Source organism: Athene cunicularia, assembly GCF_003259725.1.
Source record: "Athene cunicularia isolate RWA chromosome 2 unlocalized genomic scaffold, athCun1 chr2_part1, whole genome shotgun sequence".
Taxonomy (NCBI): Eukaryota; Metazoa; Chordata; class Aves; order Strigiformes; family Strigidae; genus Athene; species Athene cunicularia.
In genome coordinates this window covers 28,695,853-28,719,086 of record NW_020799095.1, presented here as the reverse complement: position 1 = coordinate 28,719,086, position 23,234 = coordinate 28,695,853, and the positions used below count along the sequence as shown (strand labels likewise).

The 23,234-nt window shown below is 40.2% G+C and overlaps 1 protein-coding gene across 1 annotated transcript in view; it reads left to right on the top strand.

The window, feature by feature from the left end:
* Nucleotides 1–6: 6 nt before the first annotated feature.
* The window catches only part of CDK14 (cyclin dependent kinase 14), a 320,641-nt gene continuing 297,413 nt past the window's right edge, over nucleotides 7–23,234 (top strand). The window contains exons 1-2 of the mRNA XM_026842539.1: nucleotides 7–113; nucleotides 6,223–6,254. Coding sequence (XP_026698340.1) covers nucleotides 32–113; nucleotides 6,223–6,254 — 114 coding nt within the window. The 5' untranslated portion in view covers nucleotides 7–31. The remainder of the gene's footprint in view (nucleotides 114–6,222; nucleotides 6,255–23,234) is intronic.

Below are 23,234 nucleotides of genomic sequence, written 5' to 3'. Positions count from 1 at the left end.
CGGGTGGGGGGGTCACCCCCCAGCGTGTGACATGATCGACTCGCAGTCCGCCGAGAAGATCAGCAAGATGAAAAAGTTGCGGAGAACTTTATCGGAGAGCTTCGGCCGAATAGGTGAGTCCTGCCCCCCCCCGTCCGGGGCCCGACGGCCGGGGGCGGGGGACTGAGGGCTGGGAACCTGGAAACAGCCGCGCCGGCGGCGTCCCCGAAAAACGTTTCTTGGGGGAAAAAAGCTCGGGAAAATAAGAGCCCAGCAGAGCTCTCAGGGTCTGAGATGGAGTTAGCCCGAAATAGGCTAGAAAAACAAAACTATAAATGAGAGTTGGCTAGCGTGCCTCCGTTGCCGAAGAGAAATCTTGGCAAAAAGCAGATGATTATTTTCGTTTTGTTGCAGGTCTGGTAATTTATTTTCTGTTCAGGCTGCACGTTTATTTTAAGTTGAGGCGTGAGATGCTGAAGCAGATAACGGTGGCCCGGTGAATTAGGAGGCCAGACAAAAGAAGTCTGTCAGTCATCTGCTGCGAAGTCTTGTCCCTCTTTCACTGACATAAAGCAGGAGGTGGCATTATCTGAACGCTGCTGCCGAGCGTGTTGCCTCCCGGTATCACCGCGTTGCGTTTGGTTTTGATACGGTTGGGTTTTGCTTTTGGGGTTTTTTTTTGGTTTTGTGTTTTTTGTTGTTGGTTTGTTGTTTTTTGGTTGTTTTTTTTTTTTTTCAGTTGAATTTGTTACTGAGAACAATGCCAAAGAGTTCAGGTCTGCTTGGACTGGTGTTTCTCTTGGTCTTTGGCACACTGCCTTGCTTAATTCATAGTTTAAAGCTTTAATTCCCACTGACAGCACCAACCCGCAGCTGAGCAGGGAGAGAAGGTACCTTGGAGGAGGTGTGAGGCATCCCCGAGCTGCCTGGGCAGAGGTGGTGGCAGAAGGCCGGGCAGCCGCTGGGATGGGCGAGTGGACACAGCAGCCCGATCCTTGCAGACCCTCTGTAAGGGCCCTTCCACAGCCCTCGCCCATGGGTCGTCCCACTGGGACATTTTTCTTTCCAGTCGGCCTGGCTGGCAGATGTGTGTGGGCCAACTTTCAGAGCTGCCTTGTCCCAGCGAGGGGATGTGAAGTGCCAGCGTTGCAGCCATGAGCTGTGGCATTTGGTTCTCCCTCTGTAGCCCTACCAAGGAGGTGTGTTAAAGTATGTGGGCATTATAATTTTTCGTGTGGTGTGTAGCATTCAGCGGATTACCCTTAGCTTTTAAGGACTGCAAACTTAAAGTGTAGGATAGCGTTTGAAATCGGGTATCTTTTATTTTGCTACCGCAAGATGAAAAAGACTGAGAAAAGCTCATTTGTGTTTGTAAACTAGGGCGTTTTAAGGGTAAATGCCAAATTTCAGTTGTGAAGAGAATGTCAAATCATGGTTATAAATTTCTCTGTCCCCATATGAAAATAGCTTTCACCTGTCATCAGTTTTAAACTTGTAAAATGCATTTAACTTTCTTTGATTAGAAAAAAACCCAAGCAGTCAGGTGTTTGATCTGTCACGTGCCTGTATGAGTATGTATAGACACAGAGAGACACTCATACAGAACCGTGGAAAGGTTTTACTAATGATGGAAGTCATTAACAAAGAAAATATTTTGAATGAGGATGCTGCTTTGTTGTAATGGTGACAGTCCTGTTAATGCCTTTTAGGGAGTAAGGCCCCTCTGGCTGGTGATTTCTGCATGTTTTAGTTGGCTCTGCTGGGTGATCATCTCTTTTTTTATCATTTCTCACAAATTAAACAACTGTTTAGTTTCCTTGGGAGCCTTGGCCTGATTTTAGATACATGGATTATTATGTCTTCCAGCTCCTCCAGTTCTTTGTGCATGTGTGCACAAGTGTAGGAGTGTGGTTGGGTGCCTGGTTTGTTTGTTTGTGGTGGTTTTGTGATTAAAACTCAGCTGCACCCAGCAAGACCGTTCGATCTTCAAATGCTCTAATATTTTAACCATCATTCTGGTAACTGCACTTCAAGGAAAAAGAAAAAGTGTAACAAATCAATATTAGGTTTGAACATAGTCCACTACCTGATACCAGAGCCACAGATAAACCCAAGCAAAGCAAGAAACTCTTAACTTACATACCAGGAAATCCTCAGTTAAAACATGTGCTGTACTTAACCCTTATATTGAAATGAAGGACAGAAAACCAAAACTTCATTAGAAAAAGTCTTTCTGGGTGTTTGTCACTCTGGTTTTACAGCTCTTTTTAGAAGATCTGGTTCCTTAGTGAGATTAGCAATTACTAATTTAATACACATCTGATCTGGAATTTTGTCATTCATCTGTTCAGTTGTGATTTATTATAAATAATGATATTTTAACTTTTCCTGTTCGGCTGCAATTTATGTGTTTTTATAGGTTTAACTACACAATATAGCATCATGAGCATAATCATATAAATGACACAAGAGGAACGTGGTGTTTGTGCCGAATAATTAGTGAGTCAAACCTTGATGTACCGCAGCAGGGAACATCTGATGGTCATTCTTGAAATGGTCAGGCACTGCTAGGCCTCCCCCCTCTGTTGGCAGTATCCCAGTTGCCAAATACAATTCTTCCAATACTACAAAATGCCTTAATTTTGATACCAAAGTTTATGTTGGCCTGTTGGGTAAGCGTGGTGGAAATGTGTCCTAATTGTTGTTGGCAGTGTTGGGGTGGTTTTTTTGCTAGGGCTTGCCAGATAATATTCAATAAACTACCTTGAAGACTACCTTCTCCTCACAAGGTAATCCTTTCTATTTGAGAAGACTGTATCAGTAATGAGTTTATAAGGTGATTTTTTTTTTTTTTTAACAGTGTGTCAGTGTATGTTAAATAATGTTTAAAGCTATTTGCCCAGCATCTTTAGATAAAACCAGTTTAGTTATCCCTGGGGCATAGCAAAAAGGGCCAAAGGGTACCATTGGCAGCCTCAGGTAGGCTTGGCCCATTTTCTTAACTGTGAATTGATGCTTTCCAGCCACTGGCTTTCCAATGGCTGGGAGAGGGTGATGAAGATCTGGCTTATCCTGCAAAACTGTGATCTCTCCTGTAACCGTTAAGGGTACCTAGTACTGAGATTGTTTATTTTACTGAGCTGAAAAATGTGATGTGGGAAATTGTCCATCTCTGAGCCTTCATCCTGAGCATTTGTTTTGTGCTATGTACAAGTCTGATAAAGGTTGATCCGGCACTGTGGTGTGTTGGAGGAAATTTATATGGCCTATGGTGTTAAACTGAATTTTGTAGTCTAAAACTGACAGGAGGGCTCTTTACTGAATAAATTACATGCACACAGTTCTCGAAAAATGAACTATCTTTGCAGCTGAGGCACCCTTTTTCCTGGCAGAAGTTTTCTAGTGATTCAAGGAGTGTCCCTCTTAAAATTTAGCTAATCATAAAGAACTTATTAAGATCTGAAAAATTTGCAGAATTCTCTTTATTGATAGGCTTCTGGCAGCCTATCCATTTTTATACAAACATCCAAATTAGGTTAAAAATTATGATTTCCTTGCTTACATACTGTGTTATTTGTATAAACGAACACATCATGCTGTATGCTAACCAACTTGTAGAGATTCAGTTGACTCACTGTTTATTTTAGCATTTAAACCTATATTAGGTTTGGGTCTTAGTTTTACGCTTTAATAATTACGTAATTAAAATTAATAGTGTGTAATTTTATAAAATTATCGTGATCTTTTAGTTAACGTGAAGAGTTCTTGGCTATGCATTTGTCAGACTTCATATAGTACCAAAATCATATTTGAGATCTCTTCAGCTCATACCATTTAACTTTTCTTACGCCATTTCTTTAGTTGAAAACTAACACCAGGGTGGCAAGGAAGGAAGAAAAGGAAGAGAGAAAAGTTGCTGAGATTGTTCACAGTGCACTGAAAGCTGTGGTCTTTGGCCCTTCTGAGCATCCCTGGGCTTTGTTACTAGCTCCTTACTAATACAAAGGTTATCTTCAGTAATCTCCTCTAATGTACACTCACATAGCTCACATACCTGAGGTAATGAGAAGTTCATTTGTAAACAGCTTCTTTTTTTTTTTTTAGTTCAGCGAAGCTTTTTTTTAATGGTTTAAAAAGATCTGCATTGTTGAGAGGAAAAAAAAAATTCTAATATAATTTATTGTATAAAATATGCTGGTTTGATCATTTATTTTGAAGATTCTGTGTAGTTAATTAGTTGAGAGGGAAATTGTTATTAAACAGAATCTGATTAAATGAGTGGCCAGAACTCTCATATTCTTATTTTTGGATATTCTTAAAAAACTTCTTTTAGTCAAAGGTAGAAGTTAAAGACAAGCCAAAAATATGCAGTGGATCACAGATTCCCATTTCTTGTTCTGTTACATTGTAAATTCTGCTTGGTTATCTGGGTTTTGGTTATTTCCGGCATGTTTTGGTCATGTGAAAATCTTGTGTTTTGGTAAGGGAGAGAAGCTTGTCAGCATGACCTAGGTGTGTCATATACTAATTTATAGCTTGTATGTCATTGTGACCTGAAAGATGAAAGATTAAAAAATGTGTTCTTAAAAAATGTTCCACATGTTGAGTTTTTTCTTTCTTTTTTTTTCCTTTTAATATCCTGACTCATAGTTCTGGGTACTTGGGATTGGCAGTCTTAAAACGTTTTGTCCGGCCTTTAAAACCATAAAAATGCATTTCATGATAAAAATGTACAATGTGTGCCTCAGATCTCCTCACCAAAATCCCAGGGTTTGTTTTTTTGTTTTGTTACTAAGCATGAAATCTAGATGAGTAACTGTAAAACAGTAATCCTCAAAGGTTTGAGGGAAGACATGTTCCATGTCTCAAAGAAATGGGAATTTGAAAGCAAAGACAGGCTGGACCATCCCTGCTTTTCTGTACAAGGAGAACTAGGATTTGTGCTTTGCTGCCCATGGCAGAGGTTGTGAAGCTGCAGCACTTTTGGTGTATGTATCCTGCCTCTGTTATGCCTCTGATACAGCTACCACAGTTTGGGGTTTTGGTGGTGTGGTTTTTTTTTTTTTGTTTTGTTTTTTTTTTTGTTTTGTTTTGTTTTGTTTCGGGTTTTTTTTAAGGCTGATAATGCTTTTGCTTCTGAAGACAGGGTTTGGAAGAGGTGGTGGTTTAGAAACTACTACCAGTGATTTGAAGGCAGAAGGAGCACATAAAAGAGCAAAGAAACTACTGGAGTCTAGATCCTCAACTGTGGTAGGCGCTTAAGTATTCTTCTCCTGCAGAAATAAATGCATTTGAAGTGTAAGAAACATTACACTGCTTACGTGATGAAGAGTCTTCTGAGACTGCACTGCATGAACTGTATGGTCATTCAGATGACCTCCCTCAAATTGCAAACCTTTGTGTTTTAAACTGAAAAGAAATAGTGCCACTATTGCAGTCAATGCAATATTTTAACTCTTCAAGAGAAGTGAATGGCGAGCAGTCAGGTCATGGCGTGCTTTACACAGTCCCTGGTTGGTCCGTACAGAGAAAAGGAACCAGTCTCATACCTTCAGATGGACACAGTTCAATGGAGATTTGGAGAAAATAATTTTCTTTACATGTCAATAAAGATATCCAGTATGCTAAAGGAAAAGTTTTCATCAGCTTAATCTTTGTTACAACTTAAAAACTACTATTCATGTCTTTATTTTCTTGCTTTACCAGTTCACATGATTTCTGCACTGTTTTCCTCTTTCTTGTTTGTTGATTAATTGCTGGTTAACGTGTAAGAAAGACAGGAATCTCATCTGCTTTATTGTAAGTCATATTGTAAAAAAAAAAAGCATGCTACAATGCCTACTATTTCATAAAGGTTTATTTCTTGACAAACTGTATACATGGTTAGGTGTTTATTATACTTTCTCTTTTGAAGTTCAGTCAGGCTCTTCATAATGTGTTTTCCTGCTCATTAGGAATTAAAATAAAAAAGCCCTTGCGAACTCTTATTTTCTTTAACCTGAGAGGATAATATTTTTCATAAATATGTAAATTTACTTGCTTGGAAACACGCTGTGCAGTACTACATTCCATTTACAGATTCAGATTTTGAGTATAAAATTGTTATTCATGCCAGCCTGTTCTTTCCTATTATAACAGGAAAATGCTGCTCTATTTTTCTCTTTTCTGGTGTTAGTTACTTAGTAACTTTGTGCTCATTGAAATGCAGTACATATAACTATTTCTCTTTTCATTTTTTTAAAGCTTTGAAGAAAGAAGATAGCAGCTTTGATGAGGTAGGTTAAATATCTTTGTACCTTACATAGTCCAGGTGTGCTCTACTATTTCTCATTAGTGCTAAAAGAAACCTGTAGATGATAGTGTTACAACATGCATATGTGTTAATATGTACCTATTTCTCGACCATATTTTCATTTTCCAAATAACTACCAGCTGAATTTGTTTGTTGAAGGCTCTGAATGGAATGCTTGTTTTTTTTTCGGAATATAATAAAACTGCATATTGTATGAAAAGCGGTCAGTTAAAAACATTCCATGTGGAGAAAATACTTTGTAGAATTTTACCCACGATAATTTTCAGAATTGTAGGCCTGTACTATAACAGACAGTGAAAAAACATCCCTCTTGAGAGAACACCTTATATAAAGTACTGCTGCGTTGACTTCTTGCTGACCGTGTCAACCGAGATAGATGCTTCTTGTGAAATAAAAACAAAACCAACACCACAAAACCAGCAGCTAGCTGTATTGGTAAAACTGATACTTAATTATTCAGTGTAATCAGTTGGGGGTCCTGACCTATCTGCGATATGATATGTGTGTTAATTTGTAAAATATGCTGCTTGTGATTTGTGCTTGCTTTTATTTATGATAGGCTTTGAGAGGTTCGGGTCAATGCAAGTTGTCCTGCAGTTGCCAGTTTATGCAGGAAGAAGTGTGAAGACTTGTCATATTGTAGTCAATGCTTGCCTTGTACTTCCCTCTGCCACCATAGCTGGAAGCAAATAGTAGTATTTTCATGTGTTGATGTTACGCTTCTGGTATTTCTGTGTTTTCTTCTTCACTGCATGCTGTAATCTTAAATTCTTGGCTGATTACAGTGAGATAGCTGCTGTGTAATGCCAGATTCTAGAATAAATAAATGATGATGTAATATTCTTGGTTCTGGATCAAATCAGACTTCATCTCTTTCTAAACAGATCGCCCTGAGTTTTACACCCCTCTGCTCAAATTCGGTAAAAGTGATATAGATCGTTTGGGCTTTTCTGATGTGATGTGTGTCACAGATCTCTCTCAGGTCTGAAGTGAAGGTCCTGGGGTTGGACTCTGTTTTCAGGAACCCTTGTCAGATCACGCAGCAGTCCCGACTATGTTTCTCTTATAACACTGGTAGAACTCACTTCCTCCCTAAAAGTTACATGTGTGGATACATGGTTGGTAGACTCTGAATCCTTGTTTTACAAATCTGGTCTGTTTTTGTCCAGTACTTTCTTTTGTAGTCTGCAGTGGTGTAGCTGTGTAATGATCTACCCAGTAAGCACCTTGTATTAAATTTGATACAGAATTTGAAAGGATCTATTAAAAAATGCTTTCTTATGAAGATGGCAATTTTTCTGTCCTCTCCCATTCCCCAGGATTGTTTATCTACAGGTTGTATGTATTTTCTTTAAACCTGGCTTTCTGTTTGAACAGGGACAACTTGAGCAAATTTTTATTTAAATTCAAGGACTTTGGAGGAAAAAAAAAATCCTTTAAATATGTTGATGTGAGCTACTCCAGAGGCAGTAAGAGAAGGCTAGTGAGAAGGGTACACAAAAGAATTTTCTTCTATATCCTGTAAATAGTGACATTAGCATCAGTTGATTCCATAGTTTCAGGTGACACTTCTTAGAATAAATAAAAGTGTGCTGAGATTTTTATGTTGTCCTTCTTATCTCTTCAAACTCAGTGCAATGGTTCTTGGCAGTTATCTAGCCTAATATGTGAGTTGGAGAATGGGCTGTACCACATATCACTTAATTCCTTTCTTTTCAAACATCCTTCAAATCAGTAGATAAAACAGTCTATAGTAACAATAGTGTACCTGATTGTAATGACATGTACTTCTAAGGGGGATGATATCTGTAAGCAGAGGAGTGGGCACATCTGTCGGTCTCAGAAGGCTATCTTGAAAAGCACTACTGAGACCATGTCATGATATAAAAGGAAAGCAATCTAGTCTTCTTGCTAGTAGATGTAGTATTGATATATCAGCGATGCAGTTACAAAGAGAGTTAGACAGTAAGTGGGAATATCAGGTGAGAAGGAGAGAGAGGAGGTAGTTGTCCAAGCACTGTTTTACTTCAACTTTGTAGATAGCATGCTATGAAAAATGGCATAAGTCAACTGTTGAAACATAAATTGCATTTAACAAACAGCATGTTCTCCCTGTACAGTTAGCAAAAAGATACTCTCTCCTTTCACGGTGCTGAAAGATGCTGTGTGTCTCTTGCCAATGTGTGCTTCCCCTTTCCTGGAAGGGGGTTGGCCTGTGGAGCAGAGCCTGAATAAGTACCAGTGAACTTGCCGAGGAGGACTCTATGCTCCTGATACTGTGGTAGAGGAGGAGAACTCGTGTTTTAGCCTTTGAAGCTGTGACCAGTGCACCAGTAGCAAAGGCTGGCCAGCAGGGACCTTGAGGTCTCCAAGGGCAGAGAAAAGTTGGATGAAGAAAAAGACAACATCTCTAAAGCTGCAAGGTTTGGTTTTGCAGCCAAGTTAGTTGTCAGATTATTCTGCACATTGTAGGTGCTACAACAGGATCTTACTTTTTTGTCCTTCAGGAATCAAGGGTGGAGAAATGAGCTGTTTAGCGGATATTACTTTACCTACTTTACACTTGTATGCAGTAGCTCAGAAATGTACAGCGCTGTGGGAAGTCATCTTTCTTTAAAGTGAAAAGACTAAAAATTAACGTATCAAATCTGACAGGCAAGTGTATCACATAATTGTTTTCTGTGGGTTATGAAATTAATCCCTCTAGTAAATTAAGACCAAAAGAATCATGAATAGCAATTGAATAAATTGAATAAGTTGAAATTAATAAGTTGCATGTCAGAAAATACTTTTAATTGTTCTGGAACTGTTTTGGGGATCTTTGTGGTGCATTTAGTTCTGTCCATAAGGTAAGAGCACAACAATAGCAAGAAGGAGTAGTGTAGGCTTTGTCACTTTTCTGGTACCTGCTGTTGTGTTGCTCTGATTAAATTTTGAATGAAAAAACTCTTCTCTGTAGATGCTGCCGGCCTTTATTTCAGTCCATAAGAACACTTGAATTAATCCATTTAAAACCACTGACAGCCTATTTACCTTCATAAGATCTTATGACATCTTCCAGAGACCCAGATGAATAAATGCGTAGGATACAGACCACTTTTTGTATAGTCTTTCATTCAAAGCAACAAAGTAATAGTGTGGGTTGTTTTTTTGGTGTTTTTTTTTTTTAAACTTTAGCCTTTTGGTTTTTGTCATACCAATGTTTACTCGTCACACTATGGGAATGGGAACATAGACTTACTTCAGTACCTCCTGAAATCAGCAGGAAGATTCTCAGTGTTTTCAATGGTTTGTGGCTTGGTTTCTTCTATCATGAAATACCATGGTTTGGGGGTGGGCTGCAGACTGTTCTTGTCTGTTTTCAAAGCTAATTTATCTGGATGGGAGAGAGTAAGGCATCTTCTCCTTGTGTCCTGAAATGTTGTTACCTGCTCTCTGAAGAGGGCAAACTGGCAACAAAAAAACCCCAAACCAAAACCAAAAAGGATTGCTCTCCTCTTCCAAGCAACCTAAATTTCTCTCTCTGCATGTAGGTTCTGGCATGGAAAGTATCTGTTTCATTCTTTTAGGCAAAGCACTGATAATCTAATCTGGATACCAAGATAGAAGATAAATACATCTGGGGAGTACTGCTAGATGCAAAGAGCGGTCTATACAAATGTTTGGTACTTGAATGAACATTTTATTTGTGTAGTTCATCAAAGTTTAGAGTAATAATTTCCAACTATGCAAGACTGCTTTGATGTCTTTGGACTGTCTGTCTTACAATGGTGGAACAATTTTCTTTTTCACTCAAATGAATGTGATCAAGGCCAGTAACATGTAGCTTAGCTGCAGCATAATTGTTGGAATGGAAACCACTATTGATGTGACTGACCTCGTTGGAAGGCTGGTAACCTGTTCCTTTGGTTAGCTGCTTGCTGTTATGATTTCTTTCTAAATTATTGTCAGTCAGTCTTGAGCTGTTTATTCTTGTCGTTCTGTTGTTAGTGGTTTCTCTAAGCACATAAATTGTGGTTTAAGACTTTGTCATGTGTATGCAGACTAGATAAGTTAATATCAATGTCATAATGAAATCAAAACAAAATAATCCTAAGATTTAAAATCAATATGAATTGCTGTGATTTTTACTTCTTATGTGGTGAGTTGTATTGCTGTTGTTTAGCAATATTTTAGTGTTGATTTTACCCAATATCAAGAGCACCATTTTTTTAAGGCCACCTTCTTTAGGAAATTAGGGTACTGTGATTGTGCCTTCTGCATATGTAATACTTTCTGACTCCACCCAGTAACTTTGTAACTGGCCGATACTAGACACCTAGATGCTTGGTGAAAAAGCATGTGAGCTGGCTGAGGGATAGAGATAAGAATCTTCTCTGATGGAAAAGCTGTAATGCAAGTTCTTGTGAGTGTAGGAGAATCTGGTTGGAGATGTTTTGAATACTCTGATGTCAGCAAAATCTTTAATACTCATCTGCTTCTTACTATGTTTAGGATCTCCAACTCTGAGGAAGCCAAATTTTGTTTATTTCACTGATGGAACAACCTCTGTGTGTTTGAAGTAGCAGTGTGTGAAAGGGAGGGGAGTTTTGCCAAGTTACTTCTTGATTCTGTAATGTACTTGCTCTCACAGTCTCTCTCTCAAAAAGAAAGGAAACACCAGACAAAAAGGTTACTCCCTCTGTAGGATGTTGCCATGAAAAATGTTTTGGTTTAAAGGACACCCATCTCTGAACCAGAACTCTTGTGTAGAGAATATTTTGAATTTGGAGAGATAAAGAGAAGCATCTAGTTGGAAAAAAAGTAGAGCTCTGTGAAGAAGGAACAAGAGGAATTCACATGCCATAATGCAGGAGGCACATAACATGCTAAATAATATGCATTTTAAAAAAAAGTTTTATGAACAGTAAGTAGCTTGAGAGAGAAGTGCATGTAGGAAGTATAAATATAGAACTATATCTTCTACTGCAGGAGAGGATCTGGATTATGGGAGATGGAGGAGAGACAAGTCTAGCCCTCCTGAGACTCAGTGTTACTTTTTGTAGGATCTTGGAATAAAAATGGATTATTTTACTCCTGGGAGACTTAAAAGGGTGGGGTTGATGTGTGACAAACTTAGGGAAGACCCTGTGATACAAAGGATTTTGGAAGCTTGCTCCTGTCCCATTTTTGGGTGCAGTAATTCTTTATTGATCTAGATACAGTAAAATCATTACAAGCCATGGGTGAACTCTCTGCTTCTTGAGGAATTTGTTTATATTTAGGAAGCAGGAGACTGGTGACTACTGAACTGCTTTACGTTGTGATGTGTGTTATGGTGCGATGGAGAATTTCCAGAGAAGTGGTTAGACTGTTGTATGGGTAATGTTTATAAATGGTCTGAATACATTTGTAGTGGGGATGTTACCAGTGCTGAGAGCTTGGGTTTGATTTAGGGTGTATGATGACTTTAATGCAGTTCTCCTCTGCTTAATGCTGGCATAAGCAGGTGGTGTGTGGTTATCAGTTGAGAGGTGACTGAAGGCTTATGGGAAAGGTGTAGGAAGTTATGCTAGAAAAATGAAAAAAACAAACAAACAAACTGAATTTGGAAAACAAATGTAGAAGTATAGGTGTCAAAACAGTTTCTAAATAGTTCCAAGGAACTGGGTCGTGAAATCTTTGTCTAGTGGTTTAAGTTACTTTGCCAACTGTGTGCAAAGGTGGTTTAAGTGTCTTGAGAAATTAGTCCATTCAGACGTATGTCACAAAGCAAGGGAGAGGAAACATAATTCCAGGCAGAAGATAACAACTTGGTATTGGAATTTGCTGTTTATGAAGAGTTACTTGAGACAGGACACAGGAAAATTTTTTTTGGGGGAAAAGAGAGAGGTAAAAGCTTAGTAATGGGATCTGATGCCTCCTGTGGGTGACCCATCTTCATTTACTCAGTTCTCGGACTCACAAGGTCTTTGCGTGTCGGATAGAGATTTTTCCAGTCTGTTGACTTTGGAAGAGAAGATGGGTGGGAATGATGTTGTCTCATGAGCCTTCCCATTACAGAGGGGATTTCCAGGGAGATGGCTTGGTGGGTTTGTGTTCCTGCCTCTTCTTATTCCACTTTTTCATCCCCACAGTACTCTTCACTTACACTACTGAGGATTTGGTGTCAGTCCATTGGTTCCCTAGCAGCAGATGGCTTAGACGTGAGCCTGCCCAATATACTTAATTGTCTCTGCTGCCATGTGCCATGTCTTTGAGGCCATTCCAACAAACTATAAATCTGAATTGTGTCACTAGTTTTTAGGACTGATGTGTGATGATAGTGCATGTGCATTTGTACCAGAATAGTACCAGCACTTGAGGTCTTATAAAGCCATTCTCAGCTGTTTAAAAGGAATAATTGTTTCTGCTAGACAAGGACTGAAAATATTATTAGCAAATGTGTTGCAGGTGAGTCTGAGAATGTTGAGCACAGATGGAAGAGAGCAAAGACTGGCATTCTCTTGGAGTGTGGCAGCTTCTTACTGATCAGCTGTGGGTCAGATGTGCCTTTCATCAGTCTGTAAAAATGTTGATTTGTAAAACTTCCAGTGTCTTAAAAAAACCCAACACTTGGACAGCCTCGCTTAATTTCTCTTAGAAATACCAGTATTTATATGGTGACGAGGGATTCCTGTCACTTCCCTGTGCTGTGTTGCACATGGAAGAAAGTCACGTTCTGGAAGATGTGAGACACTTCAGAACTAGGTCTAGGTGACCGTAGTGTAAGCTAGTAAGTAACTGAGAGGTGTCAGGAAAACCACCAAGAAAAACTGACTATGGAATGGCTACTCTGTTGAATCCAGTTTCAAGTCTTTGAAGCAAAATCTGAGACCATGTGGAAGGTTTTGAGATTTACTTGTCAGTGACTTTTTATTCATTCAGACCAGGAATTGTTCTCAATGGGGGGATAAACCTGGGCTTTAGCAGACTAAAACTTGAGAACCTTTCAGTTGTGGTTGGGAAAAGTTTTAATCTTGGAGCATCCCTTAAATCTGTTGAGTGGCAGTGGTTTGACTTTTTGCCCCAGCTATCAGTGTGTTCAGTTGTGCGTTCTTCTGCCTGGCAGGTGACAGTGCATCCGTTTACCTTTCAGCAAGTGTATATTATTTTCATGTGGTAAGAAAAATGGTTAAGTCAGCTGTGAAACTGCTTATGCCCCTTCTCTGCCTTCTCTTCTCCTGTAGACACCAGATGGAAGAAGGGTTCATGTTACTAGTTAATGTGTATGTGTTCTTTGCTTAACTCTTCTTTGAAAATGGATGGAGCAGAACTTGGTCTGAATCCATGTCCACAGCAGTGACTTGTGAGGATCCGGCCAAAGTGCTGACATATAAAGATCTGTTCTGGTCTGCAGGTGTTTTAGCTATCAGAGAAGCATTGTAAAATGAAGATGAATTTCCAGGCCTATTTCTCTCACTTGTGCATGCATATTTTTGTGTTGAATTTTTCTGTTGATCAAGTGAGAGGATATATGCATTCCAGAGATGTGGAGTCTAAATGCAAGCTTATTATTTCAATGAAGTATGCTTATGTGTAAACCCTGCTCTTTATTTTCTTGGTATATATGGCATACAGTAATTTACTAGTAGATTAAATAGAGTAACAAAACACAGTACGTTACATATGGGATTTGTAGCTTCTTGTTCTGGGCCTTGCTGGCCAATCTCCTGGTTGTGAGGCAGGAAATAATCATGTGACTTCTGTGAAAGGTCTGTCTCTTCCATCTTCTTTGTGCTTAGACTTTGTTGCTTTTTCTTTTCCTTTCTTCCAAGCCACACTACTAACAGACATATGGCTATATTTAATATTTCATCTTCTTATGGAAGGATCTAAATGAAAATGATTTCTGTCTACTTTTTAGCTTTCCTGAGAAATTAATGTATGATACCTCATTTGCTGTGTGTCACAATGTCACTGACAACCATATATTTGCAGGATCCCATCCACAGTAATCAAGGTTCTGAGTCAATTGACATCTCTCTCTATTTAGAAGAGATAAGAAAAGGAGATTGCAGACTATGACTAGTTTATTTAAACACAGTGGATTTTATGTGCATAAAACAATGTAATTTTGATGGGAGATGGCCCTGAAGGGTATAGGGGTCCAGGAAGGCTGGGCACTCTTTAAGAAGGAAGTGTTAATGGCTCAGGAGCAGGCTGTCCCGAGGTGCTGTAAGAGAAGCTGGTGACAGAGAAGACCACCCTGGCTGAACAGGGAGCTTTGGCTGCAACTCAGGGAGAAAAGGAGAGTTTACAGCCTTTGGAAGAAGGGGCTAGCTACTCACAGTGATTACAAAGATGCTGTGAAGCTATGCAGGGTGGAAATCAGAAGGGCTAAAACCCAACTGCAAATTAATCTGGCTTCAGCAGTCAAGGATAACAAGAAATGTTTCTATAAGTATGTGAGCAGCAAAAGAGAGAGCCTCCATCTCCTGCTAGATGCAGGAGGAAACATGGTAACAAGTGATGAGGAGAAGGCTGAGGTGCTTAATGCCTTCTTTGCCTCAGTCTTTAATAACAAGACCAGTTGTACTGGGGGAACCCAGCCTCCTCAGCCAGAAGACAAGAGACTGGGAGAACGACCCCCCCACATTCCAGGAGGAGACAGTCGGTGACCTGCTGCATCCCACAGACACACACAGGTCTATGGGACCAGATGGGATATACCCGAGGGTGCTGAAGGAGCTGGCTGGGGTGCTCGCCAGGCCACTTTCCATCATTTACCAGCAGTCCTGGATGACCGGGGAGGTCCCGACAGATTGGAAATTGGCCAATGAGACACCCAAGAAGGGCTGGAAGGATAATCCAGGAAGTTACAGGCCTGTCAGCTTGACTGTGGTGCCCAGGAAGCTGATGGAGCAGCTCATCCTGAGTGCCATCACACAACACATGGGGGACAACCAGATGCTCAGGCCCAGTCAGCGTGGGTTTATGAAAGGCAGGTCCTGCTTGACAAACCTGATCTCCTTCTACGACAGGGCGACCTGCTTATTGGATGAGGGAAAGGCTGTGGATGTTGTCTACCTTGACTTTAGCAAGGCCTTTGACACCATTTCCCACAGCATTCTCCCTGGATGGCTGGGCCCAGAAAGTTGTGGTGAACGGAGTTAAATCCAGTTGGTGGCCGGTCACGAGTGGCGTCCCCCAGGGCTGGGTGTAGGGGCCACTCCTGTTTAACATCTTTATTGATGATCTAGAGGAGGGGATCGAGTGCACCCTCAGTCAGTTTGCAGATGACACCAGGTTGGGTGGGAGTGTTGATCTGCTCGAGGGTAGGGAGGCTCTGCAGAGAGACCTGGACAGGCTGGAGCCATGGGCTGAGCCCAACTGGGGGAGTTTCACTAAGGCCAAATGCCGGGGGCTGCCCTTGGGCCACAACAACCCCCAGCAGCGCTACAGGCTTGGGGAGGAGTGGCTGGAGAGCTGCCAGTCAGAGAGGGACCTGGGGGGTTGATTGACAGCCGGCTGAACAGGATCCAGCAGTGTGCCCAGGTGGCCAAGAAGGCCAGTGGCATCCTGACTTGTGTCTGCAATAGCGTGGCCAGCAGGGACAGGGAAGGGATCTGACCCCTGTACTCGGCACTGGTGAGGCTGCACCTCGATTCCTGTGTTCAGTTTTGGGCCCCTCACTACAAAAAGGACATTGAATGACTCGAGCGTGTCCAGAGAAGGGCAACGGAGCTGGTGCAGGGTCTGGAGCACAGGTCGTACGGGGAGCGGCTGAGGGAACTGGGGGTGTTTAGTCTGGAGAAGAGGAGGCTGAGGGGAGAACTCATCGCCCTCTACAGCTCCCTGAAAGGAGGGTGCAGAGAGCTGGGGATGAGCCTCTTTAAGCAAGTAACAAGCAATAGGACAAGAGGGAATGGCCTCAAGTTGTGCTAGGGAAGGTGTAGACTGGATATTAGGAAGCATTTCTTTCCAGAAGGGGTTGTTAGGCGTTGGAATGGGCTGCCCAGGGAGGTGGTGGAGTCCCCATCCCTGGAGGTGTTCAAGAGTCAGGTTGACACAGTGCTGAGGGATCTGGTTTAGTTGGGAACTGTCAGTGTTAGGTTAAGGGTTGGACTGGATGATCTGCAATGTCTTTTCCAACCTAGACGTTTCTGTGATTCTGATGATACTAAGGCCTAAAGAAATTTTTACACCTCTTCCCTGTTTTCCTTCCAGGAGAGCTTGCTACTTCAATGCCACTTGAGTCACAGTCCTGTTAGTACTTCTTTTGTTCTTCTCGGGTATGGCAATTCTCCTTACCAAGCTGGAAAATTCAGACTTGACTATTACAAGTTAATTAGATGTGGAATATTGGCAGTAATTTTGTAACCAAAAGTAAAAGTGAATGCTGCTGAAAACTTAATGATAAATTATGAAGGTAAGGCCACTGAACGAGCACATAGTGCATTATCACCAGTTCCAAGTAATAACAGGAATTATTTATGTTCAGGTGTTCTGAAGAGTTACTTAACCTGAATTAAGTTTCCTGGTAGGATCTGGGTATTTTTCAGTGCTGAGAAATAAAAGCAATGTTACTAGCTTCAGAAGTTATTCATTGCTGTGCTGGCCCAGGAAAATCAGTGATTTAACAATATTTTTTCCTGCTGCCATATGCTCAGCAGGGCTTTTCTTTGTATGTGAACTTCTTAGTCTGATAGCTCACATATATGTACAGAAGAACATATTTTTGTATATGTTTGAGGAGTCTTCCTGTTTCTTTTAGTGAGAGTAAAATGAATTTCTTGTTACCAGTGTTTTTGTTTGTATGCAATTGCACTCAGCACTGTTTTTTTTAAATGGATCTTTGTCTTTTCCTCCACTGAAACTGCATGTTCATACTCAGGCACAGGTTGTGGCCACAGTGATCCTGAAACGGTACCTGAGGCTGGCTTCATGCTGTTCTTGAACTTGTTTTCTGATTTCCATCTTGAAAATTCAACACTGAAGGAATTTGTCTGAGGTCACTTGCTGTGATCAGTTAGGTCGGTATGCCCTTCAGCTTTGAAATCCGGAAGGCTTTCCATTTTCCCTGGTATGTTGCAAGAAGTAGTGCACAGGCTAGGATGCGCATTTTCGTTCATATTATTTTTCTTAAGTTAATACCCTTTTAGCTGAAGCATTTTTCCTCACTGTATTGTTAAGATGGTTACAGAAAGCAGTTGGAAGGAGAATGCATTGAAATTCATATGGAGCTTAATCAGTGTCCCCTTGTTTTTACCTCCATTTCTCCATTAACATAGTGATTGTTACTTTCTGACAGAGAAACAAGTTTTTCACGTGTTGGTTTTTTTACTCTTTTTTTTTTTTTTTTTTTTACCAGCCACACACACATTCCCCTGTCCGCCCATGGGATTGGTTTGTCCAGCCTCTTCTGTATCTTTCAGAATTAGTAGTCCTTTTATTACAGTTTCTAGTTTCGTTTTAGTTATATTCTTTTATCCAGTATGGTGACAAAAACTGCATTATAGTGCAAATGTAGTTTCAGTAGCTGTCAGTTGACTCATAGGCACAAATACTTTGATTTCTTCTTTTATTTTCCTGGTTTGTGCCTGTTTTCATTTATAGCTTAGTTTCAGTGAAATTATCTGTATTCATTATTTGTCTATCTTCTGTTTGTCTTGTTCTTAAGCTGGTGGTGTTTCCTTGTTCATGGTGACAAGCATGCTACTGAAGTCCTTGCCAGTTGTTGAGGCAGCTTCATGGGGCATGGGAGCACAGCTGGGGTGGGAACTCGTGTCCTGAGTGGAGTGGGCTGGGAGAGAAGGGAGCATCTGTGGGCTGGCTGGGGCTGCTGGGGCTGGCAGACACTGGCAGAAGTGATGGAAAGTGTGGTTTGGTGGCTTTCATTTATTTCTTGGCCTTCTAAACAGCTAGACTTATTAACCTGCTCTGCTTTGCTGAAGACTATTACTGATGCAGTTTTACAGTTAAAATAACAATCTACGCTTGCTCAGAAAAAGTTTTGTAGCTTATCCATGTGAAGAATGAGGCTGGTTCCATTTGTCAGATTCATTATCATTCCTACCATACTTTGGCTTGTTTAGATGTGAGAAGTCTCTCATGACTGCAGGTTTGCTCAGTTTGGAGAGAAAAAAAGTTTGGGTTTTTTTTTAAAAGGAAGAAAAAAGAAGTGCTATGGTTTATCTTGGCTCCTCATGCACAGTGAGAAACCAGATAGAAACAGGATGTTTGTTACAGGCATCTCCTGCTGACCTTGGAGATGCACAGAATTCCAGAAACTAGAGCACAGCATCTGGAGAAATGCTTGAGTTTTTTTATTTAGTTAGTTATTAGTGTTGTATGGCTCAGTTAAATGCGATGTGTCTGGTCATCATCAAATCATGACAGAAGGTCAGAGAAGATGAAGGGGTATGTCTACTTTGCTTGCCCTTCAAAAAGGCATGCTATATTATTTCAAGACTTTTCAAATCAATAAGAAAATGGTATTTTTCTTTTTGAAAGTAAGTTTGCAGTAACTAAGCAGTTATGAATTAGACTATATATTATTTTTTTTTTTTATATCTCAAGAACAGGTCTTTTCAGTGGTATGGAATGAGTGCTTTGTCATGCATTTTATATGGACATTAAGACAATGTGTTCAAACTATGACCCTTATTGGATATCAAAGTGATGATATACAGCAGAATGCTGTTTCAAAAGTAAAAAATTCAAGTTACTGTTATGAAAAAAAGTATGAACAAGTACTGTCAGGGAACCTGGGACTCTTTTTGTGAAATTTCTCTTCTGCAATACTTTCAGCAAAGTTCCAATTGAGATGCTCTGATAGTTTTATTGTCAGCACTCATTTCATTCTTCCAGAAGTGGGTTGGAAATTATGTAGATTTTTACAGTTGAAGTGATGTTTCATTTTGATGTCACCAGTTAAGCTTTAGAGAGGACACCCATAAGACCTAGCAGAGCTCATGGCTATGTTTAATACTCACCATGAAGTGATTTCAAGAAGCTGCTGGGGTTCAGTGGTGATAAAAGACTTTAGAGCAGGTGTTCTACTGTGAGTGGATCCTCATCCTGAAAACCTATGTGAAGTGGGTTTATTTTATTGTTAAAGTTTGGAGGAATGCCATGGATATCTTCCTTGCTCAGTTTTTATCTCTTGTGGAAAATGTAGAGAGAAGGCCTCTTGGAGAGGAAGGCAACAAATGGACAATGTAATTATTTTTTCTTTGCTGAAGAACACAGATGGAATTGAAGATATTCAGTGGGAAGATATTAATTAGATTCTAAGTTTGCTTCTTAGCCTTCTTCAAAATTTCAAATGTAGATATTAAATCAGGCAGCAGTTAGACTGAACTTTCATGAGTTGCAACCTCACTGTTTTACTACAGGACCATATAACACGCATTCATGGTCTGTCAGTAATGGTATGAGCCACTCCTGAGTGCCAACAACATCCAGAATAAATCCTGTGTCATCCACCACAGCCTTTAACTGCATACAGGATGGAATTCTGCCTGTGGAAAAAAAAGAAGACTCAGTCTCTTAAGTCCAGGCAGCACTGTTTCTTAAAATTTAGTATGCTCAGGGCTGACCAACTTTACAGAAAAGGACCTAAGGATCCTGGTGGATACCAACTTGAATATGAGCCAGCAACGTGCCCTTGCTGCAAAGGCAGCTAATGGTATCCCAGGCTACCTTAGGAGGAGTGTTGCCAACAGGGAGATGGTCTTTCCCCTGCACTCAGCACTGATGAGGCCACACCTGAAGTACTGTGTTCAGTTCTGGGCTCCCCAGTACAAGAGAGACATGGACATACTGGAGAGAGTTCAGAGAAGAGCCACTAGGGTGATCGAGGGTGATCTTTCCTATGAGGAAGGGCTGAGAGAGCTGGGACTGTTTAGCCTGGAGAGGCTCAGGGGGGATCTTATCAATGTCTATAAAATGCCTGAAAGGAGGATGTTCATAAGACAGAGCCAGACTCTTCTCGGTGGTACCCAGTGACAGGACCAGAGGCAATGGGCACAAACTGAAACACAGGAGGTTCCCTCTGAACATCAGAAAACACTTTTTTACTATGAGGGTGACCAAGCACTGGCACAGGTTGCCCAGTAAGGTTGTGAAGTCACCATCTGTGAAGATATTCAGAAGTCATCCAGACAACCTACCCATCCTGTGCAATGTGATTTTAGGTGGTCCTGTTTGAGCTGGTGGGTTGGATCAGATGACCTTCCAACCTCCACCCTTTTGTGATTCATGAACTTTATTGCAGGCTGCTTTCTTTCTGCAAACCACTTCAAGCTTTTTGCATTGCTTGTGTCACAAGCAATTGACTTATTGTTAGCTTTGTCATGTATGAATGCCAATAATATTTTAAGTGTCTCTGTAATGAGAGGCGATTTGCTTCATATTTAATGTCATACAGTACATTGCAAATAACTGTGGTCCAAGTCCTATAAAGACTGCAAGAAGTACTGTTTCAAACCACTTGTTTGTAAAAGCTTAAAAGAAATCCAAATGTGAAGATTCTCCAGAAACACCTGTAATAAAAAGCTTATCTTTAGGAGCTCATTGCTATCCACCGCTCATCTGCCAAAGACACCCCTGGAGAAGTCGTTCTGTTTCTTTCCCTCCCCAAACACCAACGTTTTGTACTCCAAGAAACACAGAGCTTATTGCTGGGGTTTGCATTTTTTTTGTTTTACAGAAATGTGTAACTTTGCCTCCTATCTCCTGTTTCCATGAGGAATTAAAAAAGGGGGTTCTTGTACTGTTTGTTTTTATTAATATGCATAATATGTGTGTTTAAGCTTCTCCTCTCCCTGCTCTTCCATGAGGTTAGTTTCAAAAGCAGCAGGCTCTGAGGGAGTAACCTGTAGATGGAAACCACCTGTATTTATGATTGTCTAAAATAACTATATGCTTCCAATGGAAATAAAGCTTCTTTTGCCTGGAATTATTCCTTCATAGCAAACTTGTGCAGACATTTTGGGGCTCCTTACTGATTTATCTGAAAGAGGAAACATTTGCTGCCAAAAGCATAAGAGCAAAAGTAAGATTTGTCAAATGAAGGAAATTCTGCACCATGTCTTGAGTTTTCCCTTTTTAAAGGATGCTTGTAAAGTTGGGGGAAGGACAGCAGTGTTTTTAGGTAGTAGGGTGGGAGGGGAGAGACTGATTTTAACATGTGGTGGTTCTTCCATAAGTGCAGGGGAAGGGGGACTGTCCTATCATGCTTACTACCTGCTGTGTGCATTTGTTTTCCCATTTAGTTACTCTTTAGATAGGTTTCAACCTCTTCTTTAAATGCACGTTCATATAGAGTTGGGTGGAGCAAGTCCAGGCTAGTTGAAGCCTCTCAATTCTTGATCTAAAGTGTGGCCTTTAAGTGCTTCTTACAGTGAATTGCTCTGCTTATGTGTTTGTTCCTGAAATGTTTCCAGTTCTGAAACTAACATCAGTATCAAGAAATAGCATGTGGAAAAAATAGCTGGAGAACCAGAGTCTAACCAGAATTACTCATTTCATCTTACTGGCTGTCAACAGCACTCCTGGTTGTAATACTGACTTTAATAGTTCATAGTCTAATCCTTGATTTCCAGGAAAGAGTCTGTGAGTTGATAATAAGGGTATGTTCTTTGAAAGGCTGTGTTGTGCCTATAACTCTTTCTGCTTGTGCGTAAAACTGCCATCAAGATCAGTGAAGCACAGCTGAATGACCTCTATTTTTGAAAGTGTGGCATACCTTTATTTAAATTTTCTGCCTAAGATTGACATATCATCATGTGTTTTACCCCATTTTTTTACACAAAGTTTACCCTTTACTTATGGGATGGACTGCCTTATATTAGCTTGCATTTTTGTGGAATTGCCCCTTAGGTGGTCTTATTGTGGAGTAGCTGCCATTTTTAATAGCGGGATAGTGTGCATCCTGCAAACTCATTCATGAAGCTCTGTCCAGAGCACCAAACTTATTCAATAGAAGAGTTCAAAATATTGTGCCCATTATGCTAAAAAATGGTACCCTTAGGCTCCTGCTTGATAAAACCTGGGGATGCTTTAAAACTGGGCCATTAGTTGTGCAGTAAAACAGAACTATTATTAATTTATGTTTTTAAGAGAAGGAACTAAATTATGTTCACTTCTGCTGTACAGTTTTGGAAAAGAAAAATATGCATTAATAAACAACATGTCTGTAATTAATTAATGATCCCCTGGAGAGGGTTTGCTCCCAAACTAGCTAATTACTGTGTAAAATACTAAAAAATTAATCCCAAAACACATCATGAAAAATCAGCTATGGGTTAGTGAATTGCAGTGATTGAAACAGATATTATTTTTTTTGTCTTAATGGCTAAAGTTAACAACCGAGACAAATGATAAAATGCAAAACAAAACTCCAGTTGAGGTGCATTTTGGCATTTCTAATTAATGAGCTCTGTGCTGTGCCATGAAAAATATCATAAAGCTCTCATTAGAATTAGTGTAGGCTATAAACCTATTGTTTACTCTGCACTGATTTGAGAAAGAGTATTGATTGCTTTTTGGTGGGGTTTTTTGTGTGGGGTTTTTTTTTTTAATACTTAGGAAGGTCTAGGCAGGGTCTAAATATTAGAGTCTCAAATTCATCATTCCCTACCTTTTCTGTTATTCTTCTTTAATCTTCTGCTGGGTCTGTTGCTTTTCTCCCTTTTCAGATAGACTTCTAGATACCTTGAATTTGATCACAAATTTCAGAAATCTGCTATTCTGGCAACTTAGATGGGGTCAGTTGTTTTAATAAATAGGTCACCACGCATTTCTTGTTGGATTCATATTACCGTTAACTGAAGTAAATTTTAGTATTTGGTTCCTAAATTCTTAGTAAAGTTTTTGCAAATCATGAAATGTCCTCTGCTTTGTGTGCTGAGAGCCTCACTGGTTTCCAGAGAAATACATGAACATGTCAAAAATTTGAATACTTACAGAATCAAAG